General features: G+C 44.6%; 1 protein-coding gene across 2 annotated transcripts in view; it reads right to left on the bottom strand.

The window, feature by feature from the left end:
* Positions 1-16999, bottom strand: part of LOC116954040 (transmembrane protein 235-like) — a 58670-nt gene extending 41671 nt beyond the window's left edge. The window contains exon 1 of one of the 2 annotated variants that reach the window (XM_032974434.2): positions 15599-16999. In XM_032974434.2, the coding sequence (XP_032830325.1) occupies positions 15599-15797 (199 nt within the window). In that variant the 5' untranslated portion in view covers positions 15798-16999. The remainder of the gene's footprint in view (positions 1-15598) is intronic. The other variant, XM_032974444.2, reaches the window with a different exon arrangement.
* Positions 17000-25157: the final 8158 nt, after the last annotated feature.

The raw sequence follows: 25157 nt of genomic DNA, 5'->3' as shown, positions 1-25157 counted from the left end.
GAGCCATGGTCATAGAATAATTTGAAGCATAATGGTCCTTGAAATGTTCTATTAAACAACACAGCCTTAGGACATTTTTGATATTCCACAAAGATATGAAGAGTAGATGTCTGTAGTTGCAATTAAAGTGCTGCACTGCTCTTTTACCACTGCCTGCAAGCTGCAATCACATCTTTATTTATTTCAGACCTGGAGTAAATTTCATGGATGCATAATGTTTACATTATTTCCATTACACAGCTTGGGAAAATCAGGAATTGCACTATGCATTGTGTGATGCAAAAACTGAACTGTGCAGATAGTAACATCATAGGTGGCTTCAGGAACAAAGTATGAATGCAACAAATTAATTTCCGCTCTTAAACCCTGTTTTACGTTTCATGCAAAAACACGAACGGCAAGGTACAAAAAAACATATGCATTGTCTACATCTTAAAGGGAAAAAAATATATATAGCCTGTGACAAAATCAATCGTAATTGCACCTAATCTCATTGCTTTCTCGCAAGCTTTGCGGGATTGGAGCTTGGATCGTGCAAGCATGGGCGAGGTAAAACATCCACGCACACAAGAGGTGTGGCAAGCTGTTGAGGGGCTTTGTGGTCAGCTATGTAGAGGTCAGTACAGCAAAACCCATCGGGCTCTGTACTATTCTCCAACGGCTTCACGACCCGTACTGACCAGCATGGTCACGTATGGTCACGTATGGTCACGTAACCATCCTGGCGTGTGAAGGCGCTAATCCGGAGTGGGCCGACTGACAAAGGGCTGTGTACAAGACAGATCTCCCTTCTATAGCCTCAACAGACTTTTGTCTTTTGAGGCTATAGAAGGCCTTCACCTATGAAATCCGTGTCGCCTTTGTCTCCCTCATGTTTGATGTTTTAAAGCCGCATTATGCACTCATTTTAGCCGGGGTCGACTTAGAGGATGCCCAGAACCGGTTCTGATAATCGTCCTCGGTGTTGATCGTGAGCAGGAATCGAACTCGGGACGCAAGGTTGGTAGCACAGCGCGCTAACCGCTGCACCATCCCTGCCTGCCCCTGTGCACATGTACATACATACACGTGTTATTCTGAGTGTTGTAGCTGTTAGCTTACGAACAATCCAAATTAAAACCTTTTTAAAATTCTATCTCAATAGAGACCGTATAAATGCGACTATGTTAAATTTGGCCCCAGCCTGAGCAATAGTATTACTAATAAAAGAGTAAAAGACGTAATTGCATAATTTGCCCAGAGTAAGCCGTTGTGTGCTGTGTCAATGTACATATTAGCTTTCATTTAAAGGTAATTGTGATGGCTAATTGAGGCATACAATTGTCCCTTGGTGTGAACAATACAGGTTTGCATGTGAGATGGAACGGTATTTAGCTCGTTTCATATCGTGATATTTAATTTAAAGCTTCAGGGTTAAACTATGCAATATGTTCCCCATACCAAAATTAAAATAAATACCTTGAGGAAAATTCACCTAATGTTCTGCTTTGAAAGTTGCACTGCATCCACCACAGTTTACTGGAGTCAATGAAATACAAATATTTGACACCGCAATAAGTTTGTAAGTCATGATGCAATGTGGTTAAATTCAGCCATTCATTGTGTGCCTATTATTGCCTTGCAACCATTTTTTTGCCGAGAGGCAACATTTCTAACGTAACTTAAAGCTTCGATTTAAAGCTTTCGTGACTGCAAGGATTCATCTTCTTTGGTTCTTTCGGTAAGGTCACGTAGAATGAGAATAAAATAATAAAATAACACAATAAAATTCTCACGACGTTTCGGCCACAACGCAAAACGGCCGCTTGCGTTGTGCCCTAAACGTCGTGAGAATTTTATTGTGTTATTTTATTATTTTATTCTGATTCTACGTGACTTTACCGAAAGAACCAAAGAAGATAACTTAAAGCTTTCGTGACTGCAGGAATTCAAATTCTTTGGGTCTTACGATAAACATAGTGGAACATCTATTTTAGTAAGCATACAATCTGCGTACAATGCACCTGGAAATATTTTATTACATTTGTAATTCTATGCACATTTCTGTATGTGTTAGACTGCATTTAAATTAACATTTTATTTTCCCAGACTACTCTCTCTCGGAAAAAAAAAACATTGTTGACGAGTGTGTTTATTATTGTGTTGTGCTTATACACCACTGCTAACACAGCATCACCAAATATGTTGCCTCACAAATGCATGTAAGTAAAAATCATTCTGTTGAAATGGTAATGAGGCCCGACAAAGAGCATAGAACATCACGAAAACTCCGGTAACCCTGGCTGCAGCTCTTGGATAACCATCGAACAAAGACGGCCACTGCATCGTGCGCTTTCAGAGGCCGTTTGGAACGCTCTTCCGATGTCAGGAAGTCACTGGACAGATGCACTTTTAAAATGTTGAGTGAAAACTCGTTTCTTTAGAACTGCTTTTTGTGTTTCGTTCGTTGTCCTTACCCCCGCACCTCCGATTAGCACGGTTGGCTACGTACGGTGCGAAAGAAGTTCAAAATACGTACAGCAATGCACTGCCTGGGGGGACAGGGTGGGGTTCGCCCTGCTCGTCTTCACCAAAGCAAACCTTCCCACAATGCATTGGGCCAGCAACATTGTATATTTTTACTTCTTAATACGAACTTAATACGAATTGGTTTATTCTTCTCCCTGTACACCAACAGCTGCACCTCCAATCATCTGTCTGTCAAACTCTTGAAGTTTGCGGACGACACCGCCCTCATTTGGGCTGATCTCTGGTGGGGATGAGTCTGACTATAGGTGGGAAGCTGACAACCTGGTGACCTGGTGTAGCCAGAACAACTTAGAGCTAAATGCTCTAAAGACAGTTGAGATGGTTGTGGACTTCAGGAAGAATACAGCCCCACTAACCCCCATCACCCTGTTAGACTCCCCAGTCAAAACTGTGGAGTCTTCCGCTTCCTGGGCACTATTCTCTCCCGGGACCTCAAGTGGGAACTGAACATCAGCTCCCTCACCAAGAGAGCTCAACAGAGGATTACTTTCTACGGCAGCTGAAGAAATTCAACCTGCCAAAGACAATGATGGTGCACTACTATACAGCGATCATTGAATCCATCCTCACCTCCTCCATAACCGTCTGGTACGCTGCTGCCACTGCTAAGGACAAGAGCAGACTGCAGCGCATCATCCACACTGCTGAGAAGGTAATTGCCGGCAATCTACCAACCCTCGAGGACCTGCACACCTCGAGGACTATGAGGCGAGCGAGGAAGATTGTGGCCGATTCCTCCCACCCTGGACACTCTCTGTTCCAGCTACTCCCCTCCGGCAGAAGGCTGCGGTCCATCAGGACCAAAACCTCACGCCACAAAAACAGTTTCTTCCCAACCGCTGCTGGCCTCTTCAACAAGGCCAAGGGCATACACTAACTTTAACATGTTATCTACAAAATGACACCTTGCTATATTTACACTATGTTACCCTATTTGTATTTTTTGTATTTTTAGATTGTATCTTATAGCTTCTTTATATTCAATATTTATTAAAAAATTTACATACTTTAGCCCCTTAGTGTTAGTTAGACTTTGTACCTTTAGTATAGTTAGACTTGTATACCACTTATTTTAGATTTAAGATTACTATATGTTAAATGTATGCACCTTCCTGCCAAAGTGCATTCTGTGCGAACTTTCATGGCGCATAAAACCCTTTCTGATTCTGATTAGTAATCCTTTTGATGACTGATATGGTTGTCTAGACCGCAATAGCTACTATTAGGTCACTTCAAATGCCTATTTAAAACATGTGAATAATATATAATTGTGTAAATGTAATTCTCATAAGGCCAAATGGTCTTAAGTGTAATCTCCAACCCTTATGAATGCAACCTCTCTAGCCACTCTGTGTGCTATAGAAGGGCCGTTTCCTGAAACGTCACAGGTCATATGCAGGCTGGCCCAAAAGTCAGGACACATAGCTTTATTACATACATTTTAACACCAGCATTAAACATTGTAATTATTAATTCTTTAAGTTAATAGTTTATCTATTTTAATTAAAAAAAAAACAAATTATTCCTGTCGAGTCTCCACAAATCCGTCGTTTGCAAAACTCGAGCAAGAGCCACGAAGGGATTGAGACAAAACACAATTGATGAAGACTCTTTGGTTCTTTCGGTAAAGTCACATAGGTATGAAGCAAATTAATCACGACGTTTCGGGCGCAACACAAGCGTCCGTCGTCAGGTGGGAAAGCATGGTCTGCTGCTGAGGCAGACTATTTTAATGGATTCCTGCAGTCACGAAAGCTTAAAGTCAAGATAATTGATGAATGTTCAAAGGTTACACCTGTAATCTTAAAAAAAAGGTTCTAAAATCATTTCAAAAAAAGGATTCATGCATGAATTAGTGTTTACGGAAGCCAGTTTGAACATATGTTACAATAAATTAATATACCAGAATGTGATTTGCTAAAATAAATAAAATAACACTGTGTGTCCTGCCTTTTGGGCCACCCGTATATATTTCTTGTAAGGCAGTGTTGTTGAGCACATTCAGTGTTTGTGTTACTAGTTCTTGTGCATCACGGCCAAAGCAGTATCATCAAATATTTTGAAAACATTTTGATAATGGCCAATACACCCCCAAAAAGTTTAGACAAAAATCACATAATTTTTTTGTCTACATTTTTCTCCCTTTAACAAACTAAACATAAATGGTGATTATTCAAAGTTTGAAACGTTTAAAAACAAAGTAGTTAATAAACCAGCTTTATTCATTTTACCAGGTAAGGCCCACTTCACTATACAGCTCTTTTTTCAGAAATTATAGCCCAATGAAGTGGCTTATAGCGTGGAAATGTATAGCAGAAAAATAATCTAAATGCATGTTAGCTATGAATGTTTAACGTCTTTCGCACTATACATAGCCAACCGTGCAAAACGCACGTTGATTCTAAATATTGAGGGAACAATGGAGGACCCAGAGAAAAATCTGCGAGACCATGGAAAGAATGTGAAAACTCCAATTATGCAGGCGTCAGGGTTGGGATCGAACCCACGACCTCCTGCATACCAGGCGAGGTAGTTAACGTCTCACCACGGCGACACCCCACACGAACAGCCAGCTTGGTGCTGTGTCGGTTTAATACAATTCTAGAACAGCAATGTAGTATTGTTTAGCATATGTTAAATAGGCTTAATCTGTACATAGCATATGGCAATGGTAAATACTGATAGCATTAGAATCTAATCGATAACCGCCTTTCGCTAGCAAGGCAACTTACAAAGTGTGGCTGCATCCCTGCCGTCCTTACAACGTTTTTTTTTTTATAAAGAATCGGCTCCTGTGCGGTAAAGGCAGACCGTGAAAATGCAAGTCAAGGTAAATCGAACCGCTTCACGTGTCTTTTGTGAATCTACATTTTTATTACGCACTACCCTTCAGTGGTGGTCGAGCTTCATTTCTCATGGCATCATTTTCCATGTCCACTGGTAGTAGACTGGGAGGTGGCACGTGAAGAATAGCCACAGCCGTAGCGAAAGGTATGTATACTGGAGATGATGTGCTGGGTCCGAGTCACCGACCCTAACAGACCCAGCTGAAATTAAGCCTTGAGTGTGAGTAAAAATATGATGTGCTCATGCGTATGAATTTTTGTTGATGAAAATTTTATATATATATATTTTAGCATACAGAAAAATATTCTCCGGACATGAATACATGCATTAAATTGAGGGGGGGGGTTAGGCCCCCAGTGGATACTACTCGAATTGATGGAGCGTGAATATTATTGCCGTTGGGACACCACTGTTTGATTTCCTGATTGGTAATCCCAAGCACAGGCGCGAAGGCTTACAGCAGATTTTCTCGAGCTTGCAATCTGCATAGCCCTGCTACGCGGTGAGCAAACTCAATCAAAATGTGAACATTTATCTCCACCTTTGCTAATGAGAAAGGGTTGCAAATCCCCTTTGCTAACTTGCACCATGCAATATGTACAGCCCAATATCGATCCACTCACTGCTGGAGGACAGTATTCTCCATGCCATGTAAGTCGCATGGGGATTGTTTCATGCTGGTGAGAAGGGTGGGTTCCGTGCACAAATGCTGTACCATAGGGCTCATTGCATTTCGGACCAACACCACCTGACCAGTGAATTAAAACATGTACACCTGGCCCTCAAAAGGAATGGATACTCTGACCGTACCATCCGCCAAGCTGTTTCTCCCTCCATACAGAAACGACCACTTGATACTCCGGTCAAAACCATCACACTTCCATATATAGCAGGCGTTACTAAAAAGATTTCCAAAATTCTAAACAAACACAAGATCCAGGTCCGGTTCAATACAGTACACAAAATTCGTGATCTGATCCCATCCGTGAAGGATGTCATTCCTGACTTACAGTACCCCGGGGTTTACAAATTGAGTTGTACCTGCGGTGATTGCTATATCGGGGAGACGAAGCGACATGTCTCTGTCCTAATTCGCGAGCACAAATCAGATTTGAAACACGGCAGAACGAATTCTTCTGCCGTAGCTGATCACTGTTACAATGCTGTGGGTGATCACAATATAATTTTCTCCAATACCAAGGTTCTTTGAAACCCACGGGTTTTTGTCAGAGATTTGTTCACGAGGCAATTCAGATCTACAAACACAGACACAATTTCAACTGAGAAGATGGTTTCAAATTAAGCAACCATTGGAAAGATGTTCTAAATCGAACCAAACATTAAACTAATTTTCAATGGTACAGTATATTTTTTCAAGTAATGGTACCCCAAACTTTCGCAGCTCTTAAAATTCCCTTTTCACACCATCAATAGGTAAACTCCCCCTCCCCCCTCGCCAACCGGCATGTTCACCCGCATGTACACCACCTCCACACCGTTCATCATGCTAAGTCGGCCAATTAAATGCTATTTTTTATGCTAATTCCTTTGTCAAGGCACCTTAATTTCTCTCACACAGCTTAAAGGTCGCGGTCTGAGCTTGGCTGTGTTCACTCCAGCGCTGTCCTCGAGACAGTCTGGTCCCTTCACCTGATGAAGGCCACTTGTGTTGTGGCCGAAACGTCGTGATTTTTGTTTTTTATTTTTTACCTACGTGACTTTACCGAATCGAACCAAAGAGTATGTTTATATGTGTCAAGAAAAGAACCCCGTGGCTGTCACTGTGAGGGATTGAGGGATCAAGTGACTAGGTCAGTTTAACACCCGTTTGAAGGAGCGACATCAAAACAATAACACTTAGGCTGCAATATTTGAACATATCTACGTGACTTTACCGAAAGACCGAAGAATATAATATTGATTAACTTCAAGGATTTACGCAATCAAACGCATTGCACCCGAAGAGAAAATGTCATGAACGTAACAGAAGGTAGATTTGTACTGTTTCTACACGGAAGGTTCGCTGCACGTGGTTCTATAACTACATCTATGTGTAGTGTCTACCTCTCGACGCAGGAGCTATTAACAGAGCACAATAGCATACAATCAACGACCCAACTCGCACACCATCATCGATACAATGCAGAACGTACCCTTGAGACACACTGAATTATCTACCCACTTTTTCCCAACAACATTGGCGTCTGGATACCGTACGGGATGTATACTTTCCCCTTATTGTCCCGTCTTGATGACCTAACGGCGTAGTATCGTGCAGGACCAGAGTGTCACAGGTGTCGGTTTGATGAGGTACTTCGAGATTGCCCCGGGTAGGACTCAGACGACAGAGCTCCGTGTTGTTCTGTCCCACTCCCGATCCTTGCCTTTGTACCGGTGCGTACTCAGTCTTTGCTAGTCCTGACCCTGTGGCTTAAGTCTTGGTCACTGGAATTCTTTTAGGCTGCGTGCTCGTCGACTCAGCCCATGCACTTGCAGCGGAGTGGCTTGATGTGACCCTGGCACTTGCGATGGAGTGGCTTGATGTGGCCCTGGTACTTCCGATGGAGTGGCTTGAGTTGGCTTCATCAGCAACTTCTTCTTTTTGAAGTGACTGACTCCTCGAATGTGAGTACAGCAAACCCTTCTCGCCTTGCGGGTTTAGCTATCAAGGATTTTGCTGTTTCGCGCTAGATTTATGGAGGTACAATTTGCCAATCTGCGCGCGCTCCAGTGGCTCGACCATTCGCGGTTAACCACGAGATTCCTGTCCTGTAGTGTAGCGGTTAGCGCTACGCTGCGCGATGAACCTGGCGACCCGAGTTCGATTCCCGCTCACAGCCAACACCCAGTGACAATTATTTGAACCGGTCCTGGGCCTCCCCTATGTCGACTCAGCCTCAAATGAGTACCTGGTGCGGTGTGTAAATATCACCACTGGGGAGACAAAGGCGGCCGGGCGTGGTGTTGGCCACCCACATAGGAAATTGAATAAAGAACTGAAAAGTTCCCAAAGAAGCATAGAGAGGTGCATGCTTGGAATTACACTCAGAGACAGAAAAAATTAGCACGTGGATCCGGGGAAAAAACTCAAATTAGACATCATATTAACAATTAATACAGGATGATGGCTGATTGGTGAGACTGGCAAAAGAATGGCAACCAATGGAGAGAATGAATCCACAAGAGGATGACCTCTGTGGAGAGGCAGCGATGAGGTTAGTTTTTGTAGTAGAGTTATACGGATGGTAGCAGCTCTGGACAGTGAGGGATGGCGATGTTATTAGAGGCCTTCATCCAGCAGTGGATAGACAATGGCTGATGATGATGAATAATAATTTTGAGTGGACCGAAGATCTTAAGGAAACGCACACACGTCTTTGAATTGTGGCAGATGAGGGGATTATTTTATAATGGCATTGAAATAATTATGAAATAATGGCATTGAAATAACGGCACGATCGCATGTCATGTTCAATATACTCCAGGTGTGGGCCAATGAGTTCAGGTGAAACAGTTTATGTTCAACTGTCAATTACAGAAATTAATCACACCTGGTGATAAAAGAACACTGTCTCCCTAAATCCAACATCCAGCATATAATATGAATAAAAACGTTGAATGTCAGGACACGGTCGAGCTCTGGCTATGACCCAAGTTCAATTCCCGGTCATGGCTAACATGAGTGGCGAGTGATACGTGTTGTATGTTGAACTTCTTTCACACTGTACGTAGCCAACCGTGCTAATCGGAAGTGCGAGGGGAAGCACAACAAACTAAACATAAAAGGAAGTTCTAAAGAAATGAGTTTTCAATCTAGATTTAAAATTGCATAGCTCCAGTAGCACCCTAATATCGGGAGGAAGAGCTTTCCAGACGGCCGCAGAAGCGCATCTGAAAGCGCGCGATGCGGCGACCATCTTTGTTCGATGGGCAGCCAAAAAGACGCTGCTGCGAGGATTCATCTGTCCTCGTCTTCTCTCTCACCCCCTTCACCAAATCTGCAGTGACCATGATGGTGGATTGGAGTCAAAACCAACCTCAACGGGCGTCGGATTGTGAGGAGGCCTCCACCCAGCAGCGGAATGTCAAAGGGGATGTTACTGTACATTAAATTACAGTTAGTACCACACGCATAGGAAACAAGAAAAATCCATCCTTATCACATAATATGCAAAAATGAGTGCAATACCGAACCTATATCTAAATCTTCAACCCGCTCTTGAATTCGCAGCTCAATACAGAAGTCATTTCATGGTGCAAATGGGTTACTCTCAATGCATATGTGAGCGGTATTGTAAGGCTGGCTAACCCTCTCTGACACCGACTGGGCTGCGTTGATAACTGAAACGTTTATTCCATCCCATTATAAATACACACGTCCATGCATGCATGTATGTTGAACTTCTTTGCACTGTACATAAGAAACCGTGCTAATCGGAGGTGCCGGGTGAAGGATAACAAATTCAACACAAAAAGCAGTGCAAATTCACGAGGCAAGCATGATACTACACACAGCATGGGGTGAAATGCCCTCACGGTGAGAGGCAGCGGTTCCCAACCTGTGGTTCGCAGACCACCTGGAGGTTTGCAAAGGCCGTGGGATGTGATTCGTGAAACTGTTTCCACTACGATGTTATCACAAAACGGCGTGCGTTTTACTGCAAGTTGGTCCACTCGGGATGACAGTGGTCCGCGAATCCAGAAAATGTTGGGGGGGGGTGGGGGCGGCCGGGAACGATCGCGCTAGGTTCAGTGGCTTGTTGCATACATCCTCTTAAAGTGGTATGTACTGATTTACGTGGCAACATGACAGAAAAAAATCAAGCAAGAACAAGAGACTGTCTTTGCAGTGGTCAACAATCATACGTCACTCAAAAAAAAACTCACCAGAGCTGTATGACAACAAAAATCATGTTCGGCAGACTTTTTGAGCACGTGGTGAGTTATTTTGGGTACGTGGTGAGTTCTTTTGGGCACGTGATGAGTTTTTTGGGCATGTGGTGAGTTTTTCTGGGCACGTGGTTTGAGTTTTTTGGGCACGTGGTGAGTTTTTTTTGGGCACGTGGTGAATTCTTTTCGGCACGTGGTGAGTTTTTTGGGCATGTGGTGAGTTTTTCTCTCTTGGTGAGCACATGTTCTGGGTCGTACTGGCTCGTTACTACATTTGGGCATAACTTTGAGCACGGCTCACAAAGCGCCCCGTCATTAGGCTTGTTAAGGGAGCCATCACACGCGTATCGATAATGAAGACGGAACGAGTGGTCAGTAGGCCTACGGTTGTTATTCGTATAATTTCCACGTGGATTGTGTATCTAATAAGATGCCTGAATTTAAGAACATCCTGCAATAACAACGACTGTTCCTCCTCTTCACGGTATCTATCTCTTTATACTGTATGCATATGTAATGGTTCGACAGAGGCGCATGCACTCGTATGGAGGCAACACTATTTATTTAACACAACTGCAATACAACTGTAACACACACACACACTATATATAAGGTGGTGACCACCATCCTATTCTCGTTAACACTCGGGTACTACTCAACGTGGCCAAGCCACGAGGGCTTCTGCTTGGCCACGACGACTTGAGGCTTCTGTCTTCAGTGTTCATGAGGCGTCTTCATCCCGGACACGAACAGCCCCGCTCTGCGTGCGGAGCCTGCTTATATGCGCCTCGGCGTGGCCGGCCACACTCAGGCCACGCCCACCTTCTCGAACCCTTGAGAAGGCTCTGCTCCCCGACCACGTGACCCCCTAGGTCCCCCTGGGACCCCTGGCCCCCACCTTGATCCGGTCACGTGTCCAGCCTGACACGACCCCCGTGGCACTCGTCAACAGCCTCCACACTGCCCGACCCGGTAATGACGTCATTCGTACCGACCCGACATAGCAGTGGCGTGTGCGAACAGACCCAACACGGTAATGACATCATATGTCACTACACATCTTTACAGGGTGATCCAAAAATTAATGCAAATTATATGATGATGATGATGCTTTGGCAATGGTGCACAAGCCCAGTTGACAAACAGCCCCTCACTCACACTCGTCAATATCACTGCCTAAAAATGAAATAAAATGTCATCAGTGACATTTTTGCAATTAGCCCTTCATTGTTTATGTGCTTTGAAGCAGGGCCATTGCCCGAAATGTCGCCGATTTTCAAAATATGTATTTATTTCAAGGAAGTGTTTTTTGACGAGTGTGAGCGGGGTTTTTTCCATTTATACATACACATTATTCGGTGATACTGCATTGGCAGTGGTGCAAAACACAATGCAGAAACTCAACACGTTCATCAAGAACACTGGTTTCAAAGGTGAACGTCACCATTATCATTTAAATATACCACATTTATTTACATGTATCATGAACCATTTCCTTCCCAACGGGTGACTGGATATTGTGAAAACGATGGCTTAAAATATCAAGTAGGAGTATGTTAAAATATTGAACTTGTTTCGTATTGAGATTGGCGGGAGATGTTTATCAGCTTTCAAATAAAATTCTCATCTCCCTCTATAATTTCTCAAAACGGAGATATTTTAACGGGGTACCTATCCATTTCGCAACCTGTAATTTCAGAAAAAAGGTGTAATTTCAGAAGAAAAAGGTATTTCTACTCGTATATATATATTTTACAGAATATTGATACACTGGAATATAGGTTATAGCGCGAGGATAATGTTTGGTTGACATTAGACCTTTAAGGAATTAATTCCAATTTTCCATGTGCATAACGGTATTGTAAAAAAAATGGTCTGAGATTGGAGTTTACCAACTTCAAAATGCAAACAAACCCCGTACGCTTATTAGAAGGCAAATTCATTGTCAAATTATATGCAATCCTACTTATTTATCTTCTAGGTACACATCTAAGCTACTGTATCTGACAAGCCTAAAGCTCTATTGGGCCAATGTTGGAATGTGGCTAGAACCATTGACTCAACGTAGGTCCAACGTTGCATGTTCACTGGATAATTATGAGCATTTATTTAGTTATCATACATGAAGCTTCAGACTCGCACTGGACAGCCCAGTGCTTGATACAATTGAGTTGTATTAAATAGCCGACTGCCCATTGTTTCAACTGCTGCGCCGGGAAATTGGTATACATTCATGCACACATGCGGGTTAGGATTATCCTGCAGTAAAGTGGGCAATTCGTTGCCCAGGTGTTGAAATATTGCTCATGGAGTGAAGGTTATTTGCGGAAATCTGTTATTGAAATGCATTATTTATAGATATGTATACAAGCGTGTAGACGCTGATGGGAAAACAAATTGTCGGGCTAAATTAATTTGCCACTCGTGTATTCACCTGGCTGCTTAATTGCAATGCTAATACTGTACAGTCTTCTATTAGCCATCTTGTGAGCAAGCGCGTAATGGACATTGTGATATTAGTCTCACGTTACAGCCACTTTTTTCGGGAAAAAACACATTCATTGAAATTACTATCATGCTCTCGAACGTCGAACATACGTGTGCGTTATGGACTAACACTCACGTAATGGGCAATATATACGGGTGATCCATGTAGAGATATCCCACTAGTGAGGCTTGTTTGATATGTTGTGCCAGTCCATTGCACATGCATGTGGCAGCAAACGTGAATGGAGAATGGGTATTTTAAATGAATATTAGCGAAAATTTATAGAGATGGAAAATTTTACTTTGAAAACCTATACATGTCTCCCACCAATATTAATAAACATATATTGTTACCCTCTCTTAGTCGCGCCTGTCGCATAAGTGGCACTGGCTTTCACAGAACTTAACCACTTGCTCAGAACAAAGAGGGTCCCCCGTTTAGGAATGAGTGGGAATCTATAAATGTATCGCCCGCTCTTCGTCAATCTTTATAGTCGTCATTAGTCTGTTTCCTGAGGAGACGCGCAATGAAAGTGTGTTTGTAAACGTGCTTTTAGTGTATTTGCACACGAAAGGTGTCGTTCGAATGACATAACGGCCCTATTGATGGACGCCTGTTTTATAAAAAACAAACCGCTTCATTCGCCACGCGTAGAGGTTATCTCTCAAGAGTCCCTCACTGCCTGCAACTCCTCGCGAACGCCATCATCAGGTGCGTGCAACGCGTGCGGCATCTTCAATTGGATACGGAATTGAAAGTTTTGACACCTGATGATGATTGCTTGTGTTGCAATCGAAACGTCGTGAGAATTTTATTGTTTTAGATTTTTATTAATTTATTATTTCACTTCTAACGTGGTGACTTTACCGAAAGAGCCAAGAATATGAATCCCTGCAGTCACGAAAGCTTCAAATCGAAATTCTACGTCGGTAAATTGACCACGGTTCTGTTTCTCGCCGCATCGACGTACACCGGGGCCTCTTGCCCGTCTCGTGTCGTGTTAACGAGCGGTAGGGTATTTGTTTAAAAACTAAAAGTCTGTAACGCTTTCATCGACCCCTAGTATGGGTCTCATCAGCAGATCAAGGCTCGCGAAATAAGTCCTGCTGGCTCATCGGATAGGAAATGGTAGCATAACTCCCTCTAAAATCACTGGCTCCATCGGCGCACACAAAATAATGCAGTACTTTTAAAACAAAAATGTGTGCGTGTGTTTGGGTTGGGGGGGGGGGTCCTTGAGTACTGGAGTTTGAGAGACACAGAGGACTTCGCGTAACTGGACCCCCCCTCTCTCTGCCCGCTACATCGCGCGCCACATACGCAGCTTCACAAACACGTGCAGCACTAATGACAAATATCCCCCATGGTGGCTTCACAGATTGTAGGAGCAAGTGCTGTTAGCGAGCACCTATGAAGGCCGGCACGGCGCAAGAGGGAGTGAGTGGTCAACACCACGCCCGGTCGCCTTTGTCTCCCCGGTGGTGATGTTTACCCAACCGCACCAGATACTAATTTGAGACTGAGTCGACCTAGGGGAGGCTCAGAACCGGTTCAGATAATCGTCACTGGTGTTGGCCGTGAGCGTGAATCGCACTTGGGTAGCCGGGTTTTGTGTGCAGCGTGCAGCGTGCTAGCCGCTGCACATCGCTCCCCATACCTTCAGCACCACTCATGCGTGCAGGTCACTCAAATGGGCAGCATCACTCACACGTGCATCGCCACTCGTGTGAAGCACCACTCACACGTGTAGCATCACTCACACGTGCATCGCCACTCATGTGAAGCACCACTCACACGTGTAGCATCACTCACACGTCTAACATCACTCATGTGCATCACCACTCACGTGCAGCATCACTCACTCATGTGCAGCATCAATCACCCTGTGCAGCATCACTCACCCCGTGCGGCATCACTCACCCCGTGCATCATCACTCACCCCGTGCAACATCACTCACCCCGTGTGGCATCACTCACGTGCAGCATCACTCACCCCGTGTGGCATCACTCACGTGCAGCATCACTCACGTGCGGCATCACTCACCCCGTGCAGCATCACTCACCCCGTGCGTCATCACTCACCCCGTGCGTCATCACTCACCCCGTGCATCATCACTCACGTGCGGCATCACTCACCCCGTGCGGCATCACTCACCCCGTGCAGCATCACTCACCCCGTGCATCATCACTCACGTGCAGCATCACTCACCCCGTGCAGCATCACTCACCCCGTGCAGCATCACTCATCCCGTGCAGCATCACTCACCCCGTGCGGCATCACTCACCCCGTGCGGCATCACTCACCCCGTGCAGCATCACTCATCCCGTGCAGCATCACTCACCCCGTGCAGCATCACTCACCCCGTGCAGCATCACTCACCCCGTGCAGCATCACTCACCCCGTGCAGCATCACTCATCCCGTGCAGCATCACTCACCCCGTGCAGCATCACTCATCCCGTGCAGCATCACTCACCCCGTGCAGCATCACTCACCCCGTGCAGCATCACTCACCCCGTGCAGCATCACTCACCCCGTGCAGCATCACTCACCCCATGCAGCATCACTCACCCCGTGCAGCATCACTCACCCCGTGCGGCATCACTCACCCCGTGCAGCATCACTCACCCCGTGCAGCATCACTCACCCCGTGCGGCATCACTCACTCACGTGCGGCATCACTCACGTGCAGCATCACTCACCCCGTGCAACATCACTGACACGTGCGGCATCACTCACCCCGTGCGGCATCACTCACGTGCGGCATCACTCACCCCGTGCGGCATCACTCACCCCGTGCGGCATTAGTCGTGCAACATCACTCGCAATCTGCAGCATCACTCACCCGTGCAGGTCCTCCACAGCCCCATGTGCGTGAGTCCGAGTTCCTCTCGCTTATCGATTTCCAGCTGCTCCCCGAGGCCGGACGTGTCCATGATGTACCAGTAGTCCGTGCCCACGGACAAGGCGAGCAGCACGAAGCTGGCGATGCCGCACAGGGCGGCCAAGTCCACCAGGAGAGTGGCGTTCCTACACGGCCTCATCCCGACCGATAGGGCAGGTTGCTTCTCGACAGCGCAGCAAGTTGCAACGGCAGCAGCTCTTATCAACCTCGTGCAGGAAGGCAACAGCAGCAGCAGCTGCTGCTGATGTTGATGCAGCTGCTAATGCCCCCCCCCACACACACACACACGCTGGGGTGGAGACTTAGCGAGGAGTGGGAGGGGAGAGGGAGAGAGGTGATGGAGAGAACCAAGGGACAGAAATAAATGTCTCGAAATGTAAAACAACAACAAAAAGATCTAATTGATGGATGGATGTACTTGTCGAACTGGTGACATTGGTGAACTGACACGGTTCCGTGAGTGAGGTCACAACAGGTCTACTGATTGCCGTCACTGTAGTTTTACGGATTCAGTGTAGAATAAATATAGCTAGTTAATAAAGGGGAAAGAGATTAGGCACGTTGCGAGCAGGTGGATAGCTCGTGAACCAAAAATGAAAATGAGGGAGTGGAGGTGATGGGAGCTGGGGGGGGGGAGAGTGGTATAGAAAGAGATTGGAGGTGGTGGGAACACGGGGGAGAGCGTGAAACAAAACAACAACAACAACAAACACTCCTCAAATACCAAACAGGAAAAGAATTTCCGTGGAAATTAAAACATGCACACGCAGCTCATAGGGCAACACAGCCCCGGGTGAAGCGGAGTGAATTCCGGAGGCGATGGCGAAACGGGTCCAGAGAGGCGCCAGAAATCGTCCCTGCGTCCCGCGGAGGAGCGCTCCGTCACCCAACGCTGCTGACACCCCTCTTTCCGGACAAAGATCCCCCGTGTAGCCTCACCAGACCGTAGGAGCAAGTTGCTGTGAGCGAGCGCCCACAAAAGGCCGGCACCAGAGCACGAGGAGGCGGGTGGCCAGCACCGCGCCCTGCCGCATTTGTCTCCCCGGTGGCGATTTTTTTTTTTTACACACCGCACCGGGTGCTCATTTGGAGGCTGAGTCGACCTAGGGGATTGAGACCCAGGACCGGTTCGGATAGTCGTCGCCGGTGTCGACCGTGTGCGGGAGTCGAACCCACCCCGTGTGGCGAGGATTCGTCGAGCGGGGACGCCTAAACCACCGCTCCCCCCAGCACGTCCCTCGCCGTTCCCCGAGCCCGCGCGCACACAGCACCACCCAACGCGGCTGGAATTCCTCTCTGCGTTGCCTTGAGATGCACCGAGAGAGGGGGGACGGGGAAGGTGAGCACAAGTTCGTCATCACACTGCATGGCAAGCGCTTCCATGCAGACCAAGGGACCGTAATATCGTTCGGCTCATGCGGTGTTTGTTCGCCTTTGCTGCAGCCGTTTGTGCCCCTTCGGTTCCCAATTTTTGTTTAAAAGTATAATGTTAATAAATGCAAAGGGTTTGACGAAACAAAGTAGTTGTACTGACGTGCCCGTGCTGAATTTGTGCTTCGATTATTTACCTTCAAAATGAAATCTGGAATGCCTCACCCCCCCCCCCTCCCTCCCAGAAAGGGCATCTCGCACCCCCAAGCGGTTCGTTCACCCCAGGCAGTGGTTCTTAAGAACACAGCGGTTCTTAATAACACTGGGTTCTGAACCCATAACACTGGGTTCTTAAGAACACTGGGTTCTTAAGAACCCATGGGTTCTTAACCTGAGGAGTGATTGCGCAGTGGTTTTCTCACGTCACCATGTACTCGGCGACCTGAGTTCGATTCCTGTCTACCACTAACAGCGTTATTTTAACACTTATAATTGTCATAACACTTATTATTATTATTGTAGCACTTATAATAACGCCACGATCGCGAGATGTGAATTGCCTCGCCTTGTATGAAGGAGGCCGTGGGGTCGATCCAGACCCTGACGCCTCTTGTATATTTGGAGTTTTGCCTGTTTGCATGTTCTACCCGTGGTCGAGAGGATTTTTCTCCGGGTCCTTCGGGTTTTTTTCCCCTCCACATTTATTTAAAAAAAATGCGTTTAGGACGGTTAGCTACGTACGGTGCGAATGAAGTTAAACATACATACATAACTGGTCCTGCACTCCACCACCATCACTCCCCACTAACTCACACTGACCAGCGTGGTGAAGTATGGTTAAATAGCCTCAACGACCGGCACAGCGTGGGGAGATATTTATCTGTCATTGGATTTTAAAAAAAGGCCGTACATTTATTTTAAAAATAAACTGAATATATATGTAGAGGTTTTACGGGAGGGGGTGACACGCGGCTGTAGGGCGGTGGCCACAACCACGTCCGCTACGGCCACCACCCTGGGGGCCTGTGGGAGATGCTGTGATCCCTCTCAGCCCCAACCCTCAGTGAGGGACAGTATAAAAGGTGGGACCCGGAGAGCTGAGGGGCAGTTCGACTCAAGCAAGATGAAGAGCCAGTGAAGAAAGAAGATCGACTAGCCAGACCCTGGAACTCCTTTGACCCGCTGTCCTTTTGAGGGCCGGGCAAAGCAAGCCAGGGTGCGACACCAGAGCCCCGAGGCCCGATGTCCTTCTGAGGGCCGGACTCGTGGGGCTGGTGATCGGGACCTGCGCCGAAGCTGGGCCAGGTCAGATAGCCTCCTGAGAGAGGACCAGGATAGAGGGAACCAGGGAGCTAGCGTGGGCTAAGGCTCAGGAAACGTTCCCTCTATAGAGTACGGGTGAAGAGGCCGTTTCCTCTTCAAGTATCAGGTTAGCCACTGTAGAGTGAAGTGTCTGTAATAAATACGTGTTGCCTCCAAAGAACAAGTCTCCGTCGTCAATAAGGCCACTACATATACACTGCGATTTGACTACCTGGGTTAAAAAAAAAATCCCCCCAGCTGTAAATATACATATTTACTCAGCGCTTAAGTGCCGAAAGGAGTAAAGAACCAGAGCCATAACAACCAAGGACGCACGACCATTACACATCAGTTGAGAACAGCGCGTGAACGCGTCTTTACACCCCCAGTAGCGCTACTCGGCCTTGAATGAATCACCGAATTCTCGTGACGCATGTGTCAACGTCAACGCAGGGAAGACAAAGGCAACCGGACGTGGCTCTTGATCATTATAACACCGCCCACACCTTTGTGCGACGTTCCCTTTCCTTATAGGTGCACGCTAATAACACGGTGGCAATATGTTAACTACCTCGCCTGGTGTGCAGGAGGCCGTGAGTTCGTTCTCGACCCCCAACCCTGACGCCTGCATATTTGGAGTTTGCGTGTCTCTCTCCCCGTGGTCGCGTGGATGTTTCTCCGGGTCATCCGGGGGTTTCCCTCTAGCGTATGGAAACATCCGTTTGGAGTATCTTGCTGCTGTACAATTCTACATGGTCAGTCACTTCGTTGAGCTATCAACTGTGGAAAGGGCCCTTCTGAAAAAAAGGTTTGTAGCTTAGTGGGCCTTACCTGGTCAAGTAAACATAGTTCAGTTTTATCGTTTAATCTCTACAGCGATAGGGAGATCTTTGTCGTTTTGTGTATGTGTCGTTGATGCCTACAGCTCCTGATCGTGTGTTGTGCTGACCCTTAATAGGTTCGTGCCAACACAACCGAACGTCACTTGCCCCTATACCCTGAGGTTAAATGGAGGATGTTCTTAGGCCTGATGACGATTGCTTGTGTTGCGATCGAAACGTCGTGATCTCTTATTTTGTCGACCTTACTTGACTTTACCAAAAGAACCAGAGTATGGATTCCTGCAGTCACAAAAGCTTCAAATCAAGATTGGAGGATGTTGTCCTTGATTAATAGGCAAAATGTTACAGCAGGCCACGCATTAAAAAAAAATAGTCACGCAGAGGAGAAACAAAATGATTGACATGTTCTGTATCTAATAATAATAATGGCTTCAGCATTGGCCAGTGTAAGCATGTTGTGATTATGTTTCACTTAAACTCACAAAAGGCTAACGGCAGAAACTCATTACACCGGTAGCATGCAAGCTATAGGATTTCGCTTCACGTTTTGCTAATATTCTGATTTAGTGTTTGCCTAAGGTTTATTATGCTAACCTGACAATCCTACCAGTGTTCAAAATTACTTGTCCTGTTAATGTTTCAACGTTTCTGCTTCTCTAAATCTATTTTTTAAATTTTAATGAAAATCAACTGTTTTCTGCAAGGAGAATATTTGATTGCATTGCAGTAAGAGTCTTATCTGTATGTTTCCAAGGCAACTTGCCATGCCCATTGCCTGGTGGTACACCCTGAAAGGCATTAAGTGATACAATTACAATAACGTTGCAGGGTAAGTAATACATTTTGTAAGTGCAGTCAAGATATTTTGTAAAAATATATTTTATGAACTATTAGGTAATAAAATTTAAATTTGTTTTGCGTAATTAACATATTAAATTAATTATTTTGCAAAGACATGGCTGTAGTTGTCTATGAGGACTTAAACCCACTATGGTCTTGGCACATACAGACATCTAATTGGTTCTTTATATATTATTTACATATATATAATATACTTCCCAGAAAAAATCCATGTCAGATGCAACATTTATAATTCTAATATATTTTATTCCATACATGTATGCAAATAAATGTGCAAAGAAAACATCAGCGTTAAATCACACAATTACACTCCCATAATATTCACACAATAAGAAAAGCGATGCATTAGATTACTGAAATACAAAAAAATTACATTGTCCACAGATGTTCCCTCATAATTATATATGAATTACATCAAAATCAGTCGATAATGTGGAGCCCAATACAATTCTATATGATACTAAATGACTTAAAAAAATCCGAGATCTGCACTGTGAGTTTGAGTGTGACACAGCAATGTGGCCTGGGATTCAAATGAACAAAGAATTTACATGTCGTGTTATAAATAGTGTCTAATGTACTATATTGTTGTTGTTTTTGAAAATTGTATTGATCAATTGTTTTTTGTATATAGGTGCTTTTAAAGACAATATTTCAGAAAAAAATGCATCCGCAATATTTATGTATTATTTAAACAAACATTTACATCACAGACTTGCTCCCCACTTATAAATGAAATATAAATAATTAAGGAAATATCTAAACATGTATTGCTCTGTAGTGTTTGGAGGCCATGGGTTTAAGATAAGCTGTTTAAAGAGAAAACATGGTAGCATTTATTTTATTAATAACACTTGATTGTGATTTATAAATCAAATTGATGTTTATTCAGTTTAATCCTTTCTGTGGATTTGCGTAAGGAATTATACATTTCGTTCAAATTATGCACCTATGCCCTGGTGATTAGAGACGGATTCATGAATCTAACTGAAGACATATTAGATATAGTTATAGTCTATTGGTCAGCACATTCGACTTGCAATACCAAGGTCACCATGTGAAGCAAATAGCAATTTTATTTTAACACGTAGGCTTTCGCGACCAATAGCATCCATAATGGAGGTTTTTTTTGGGGTTAGATTGTGTAAATTTATAAATGTGTCGCTAAAACCCGCAACCACCCGACACAGCCAACTAGTAAGGGTTGTCCCGGAAACAGAACATGCCAATTCGTCACTAGTACAGCACACCAGTGTGTTGGAGAGCCAAGCCACATGAAGCTAGTTGTAATTACCGGCGAAACGTCGTACTCAGATTGCATGTTCACCAGCTCACTCCTTGTTTAAAAAATGTTGCTTTGAAGGTTTAGCTCTCAGAATAACTCTCCCAAATAATCAACAGATATTGGTAGTTTGCTGCTATAGACCGCCCAGTGGGAAGGATGTTGAAGCTGCATCTGCCCTGAGAGAGCTTTTGGAGGGCCTCCCAAAAGGTGAAATAGTTTTAGTGGGTGATCTAAATTGGAATTGGCTAAACCCGCCGGCCGTGGCCACAAATTTTACAGATGAATTTAACCTGTTTCAATTAATAAATGTCCCCACAAGACACAACCTAAAAAATCCGGGACAGTCAACTCTGCTTGACGTCCTATTGACAAATGCCCCTCACAATTTCGCACTGACTGGTGTTCTGGGAAATAACCTTAGTGATCACTCCTTAATTTTTGGGGTGAGATCATCAGCCAGACCCAAAGCCCCCCCTGAAATTGTTGAGAAGCACTTTTTGAGGAACTTCAGCACTCAGGCATTTACTAATGATGTGCTTCACTCGGATATTGACAAGGTCTGTGATATCCCCAACCTGACTACGGCTTGGGAGACTTTCAGGTACACGTTTCTCCAAATTCTTAACAAACATGCTCCGTTGGTTAGATTTAAAACTAAAGGCAACCGCCCACCATGGTATGATCCTTTGATTACAACGCTCATGAAAACTAGGGACAAGGCTTGGGCATGTGCTCAGAAAAGTAATTTGGTAAATGACTGGCTAGAGTACAGGATTTTAAGGAATAGATGCGTCAAAAAAATACGGTATGCAAAAAATGCCTACTTTTCCTCCATACTCTTTGGTTATATTCGGTAAAGTCACGTAGGTAAAAAATAAAACAACAAAAATCACGACGTTTCGGCCACAACACAAGCGGCCTTCATCAGGTGAAGGGATCAGGCTGTCTCGAAGACAGCGCTGGAGTGAAACACAGCCACGCTCAGACCGCGACCTTTAAGCTGTGTGCAAGGAAACAAGGTGCCTTGACAAAGGAATTAGCATAAAAAATTGCATTTGATTGGCCGACTTAGCATAGAGGTGGTGTACGTGCGGGGCACTTTTCCTCCACTCTCCTGGAATCACGTGGAAATGCCAGGATTTTTTGGAAAACAATCAAATGTATCGAAAATGCATCCAAAACACACAATCTGCCCGTTGAGCTAAACCGAAATGGGGAATATTTTTCAGATCCAAAAAAAATAGTTGACAATTTTAACCTTCATTTTTCTGAAGCTGGTAATCTTTTTGATAATGTATTGGGAGTCACCCCTGCTCATGCAAATTCCTACACCCCTGTCCAAACATTAAACGAATTTAATTTCCAGCCAATCCACGAAAGTAATGTTCTGAAACAGCTGTCCTACCTCAAAGGGTCCTCCTCTACCGGAGCAGATAGATATATGAAACTATGAAACTATAAATGTTGTGACTGGGCTCTCCAACACACTGGTGTGCTGTACTCGTGACGAATTGGCATGTTCTGTTTACGTGACAAACCTTACTAGTTGGCTGTGTCGGGTGGTGGTGGGTTTTAACGACACATTTATATATTTACGCGATCTAACCCCAAAAAACCCCTCTATTATGAGCAATTTTATTGAATCCTCCCCCTCGCTGGCCTCTGTCCACCCAGCAGTATAGAAGGGTCCTCTCCAATATTGCCGATCGACAGATTGCATGTGGTGGGGTAAAGTGTTTGTATTGTCATCTCTTCCAAAATGTCTGGCAAGTGCAGAAGAATAGGCCCAAAAATAGCCTTTAGAGCGCACGGAAGACCTTCTGGCAGGAGTTGGCGTTAGCAAGAAATTTTAGGGTTTGCATATTGACCTCTCAACAAAAGTCAAAGAGTTTCTTGTTGAATGAGCATTGAGGCGGTGTTCATGTCTTGTTTACGACAGCCCTGGGCCAGTGGTGAAAATTTCACAATGTTATGGTAGATGACATTCTATACCACGGACTACAATTGCATCAATACGTGGTAAAGTGAGTCCCACGTCGTAGGGTGTTTTACCTGTAGACAGTTCCATACATGTGTACATTAAGCCATAATGAAAGCACGCTTAAAACGCTGTTTTGTTTTGTTTAAATCACATACAAAATAAAATCCCTTGTAACCTATTACACATTTTTTATTCACAAGAAGGAGGAGCATGGTGATTTAATGTGAATCATGAAATGTTCACCGATCTTTATGTCACGGCTATTTTAAAGAGGGCCTGCAGAGAACAAAATAATGAGCCCAATATAAAACTATGTATTGGACTCTTTCCACCTCCTGGGCACCTTGAACACACTTTTGAGCTCATACAGCAGCTCAATAAATCTGACCTAACAACACAATTCATGATATTCCCCACATGTGTCATATATACTACTCCCGAATTATTATACAGTGTATTAATAAAATACTATGTTGGAAGGCAATAAAAGACCAGATTTATATGGTCTGTTCTTGTGGCAGTCATTTCAAGACTATAAATACTAGGCCTGGTTTCCCAGTGTTTTCAAGGCACCACGTTCTAAAAATCTATTTCCAACTACAAGTCAAAAAGTTCTAACTGCCTCTTCTGCTCTGAAAAAGGGCTATTACTCAAAATGCTATTCCTATAGTTTTTTTTGTTATAAGTGAGGCAGTGCTAACAGTCAAAGTTACGAGGGTTTTTATGCTTGAGTATGGGTATGCATAGTCCTTTTTTAGTTATGTGTACATGGTCAAAGCAGCTTTGCATCTTCGTCATCATTAGCCATTGTCAATCCGCTGCTGGATGAAAGCCTCTCCAAACCACGACCACCTCTAATCGTCCAGCGATGTAACAATCCATCTAGCATCTGATTTCATCGCTCCATCTCTTCACATATATATCCTCCCAAATGTGTTCCGTTCCTTAGCTGGCACTCCCGTTTCCTTGGCTACAACTTTAGGAAACCTCAATTCACTTTCTTTTTCACGTTTTGTTTTTATAAAGGAATATGCAAGAGTAGGAAAACATCTCACGAATGCATTATTTTAAGCAAGTGAATGGATCTACAAGCAATTGCAACAGAAGTGATTGCAACGGAGGTTTGCAAAGTATTGTAAATACTTGTGTGTCACTGCATCCACCAATACAATAAAAAAACTGCATTATTATTTTTAATGGCCTCGCTAATCAGGAAATGTAAATAATTGTAAAATGCTTTTTGATGTTTTTTTCTTCTCCTAAAAATATGATAGTTGTGCTATCGGCGCCATGCCTTGAAATGAAGAATCCATTCGGAAATCTTACTGACCTGTGCACCCTCTTGTCAGAGGCCTGTCTGCTGAGGCATTTGTTTTTTGGCGACATGGGCCAAGCAGGAGCAGGTTTTTTTCCCTTGTTGCAGAGGTGTGAGGTTCGAGCCCCATGCCCGTCCTGGTTAATACCGAGGGATGCACTGACCACGAATGCACACTGTCACAATGGATGTTAAAGGTCCCCGTGATGTTATTGGGAAAAATCGGTCAGCCATGTGTGCCGATGTCGCAGTGCAAATTTGACAAAAGTAACTGGCATTCACACAATTGGGAGGCCTATGACAGGATGTGCAAGAACTGGGCACGTATAATGTGTATGTGTTGCACACTCGAAATGAAGGACGTGGGCAGGTGCTCCAAATCGAGGGCAAACACATTTATTGTGGTAATCTGTAAAATGCAACAGCACGTGTGTCACACACAGCAATCCTCAACCGAGTCGCCATTAACCACGTGACTGGTGTACACGTCTGGTTAATCAATAACCCTGCCAGCCACCCACAGGCCCAACTCCGTTATCGTA

This window comes from Petromyzon marinus, chromosome 3 (assembly GCF_048934315.1).
Source record: "Petromyzon marinus isolate PM22_M1 ecotype Great Lakes invasive population chromosome 3, UKy_Petmar_22M1.pri1.0, whole genome shotgun sequence".
Lineage (NCBI taxonomy): Eukaryota > Metazoa > Chordata > Hyperoartia > Petromyzontiformes > Petromyzontidae > Petromyzon > Petromyzon marinus.
The sequence above is the reverse complement of the archived record's forward strand: the minus strand, read 5'-3'. Positions and strand labels throughout refer to the sequence as shown.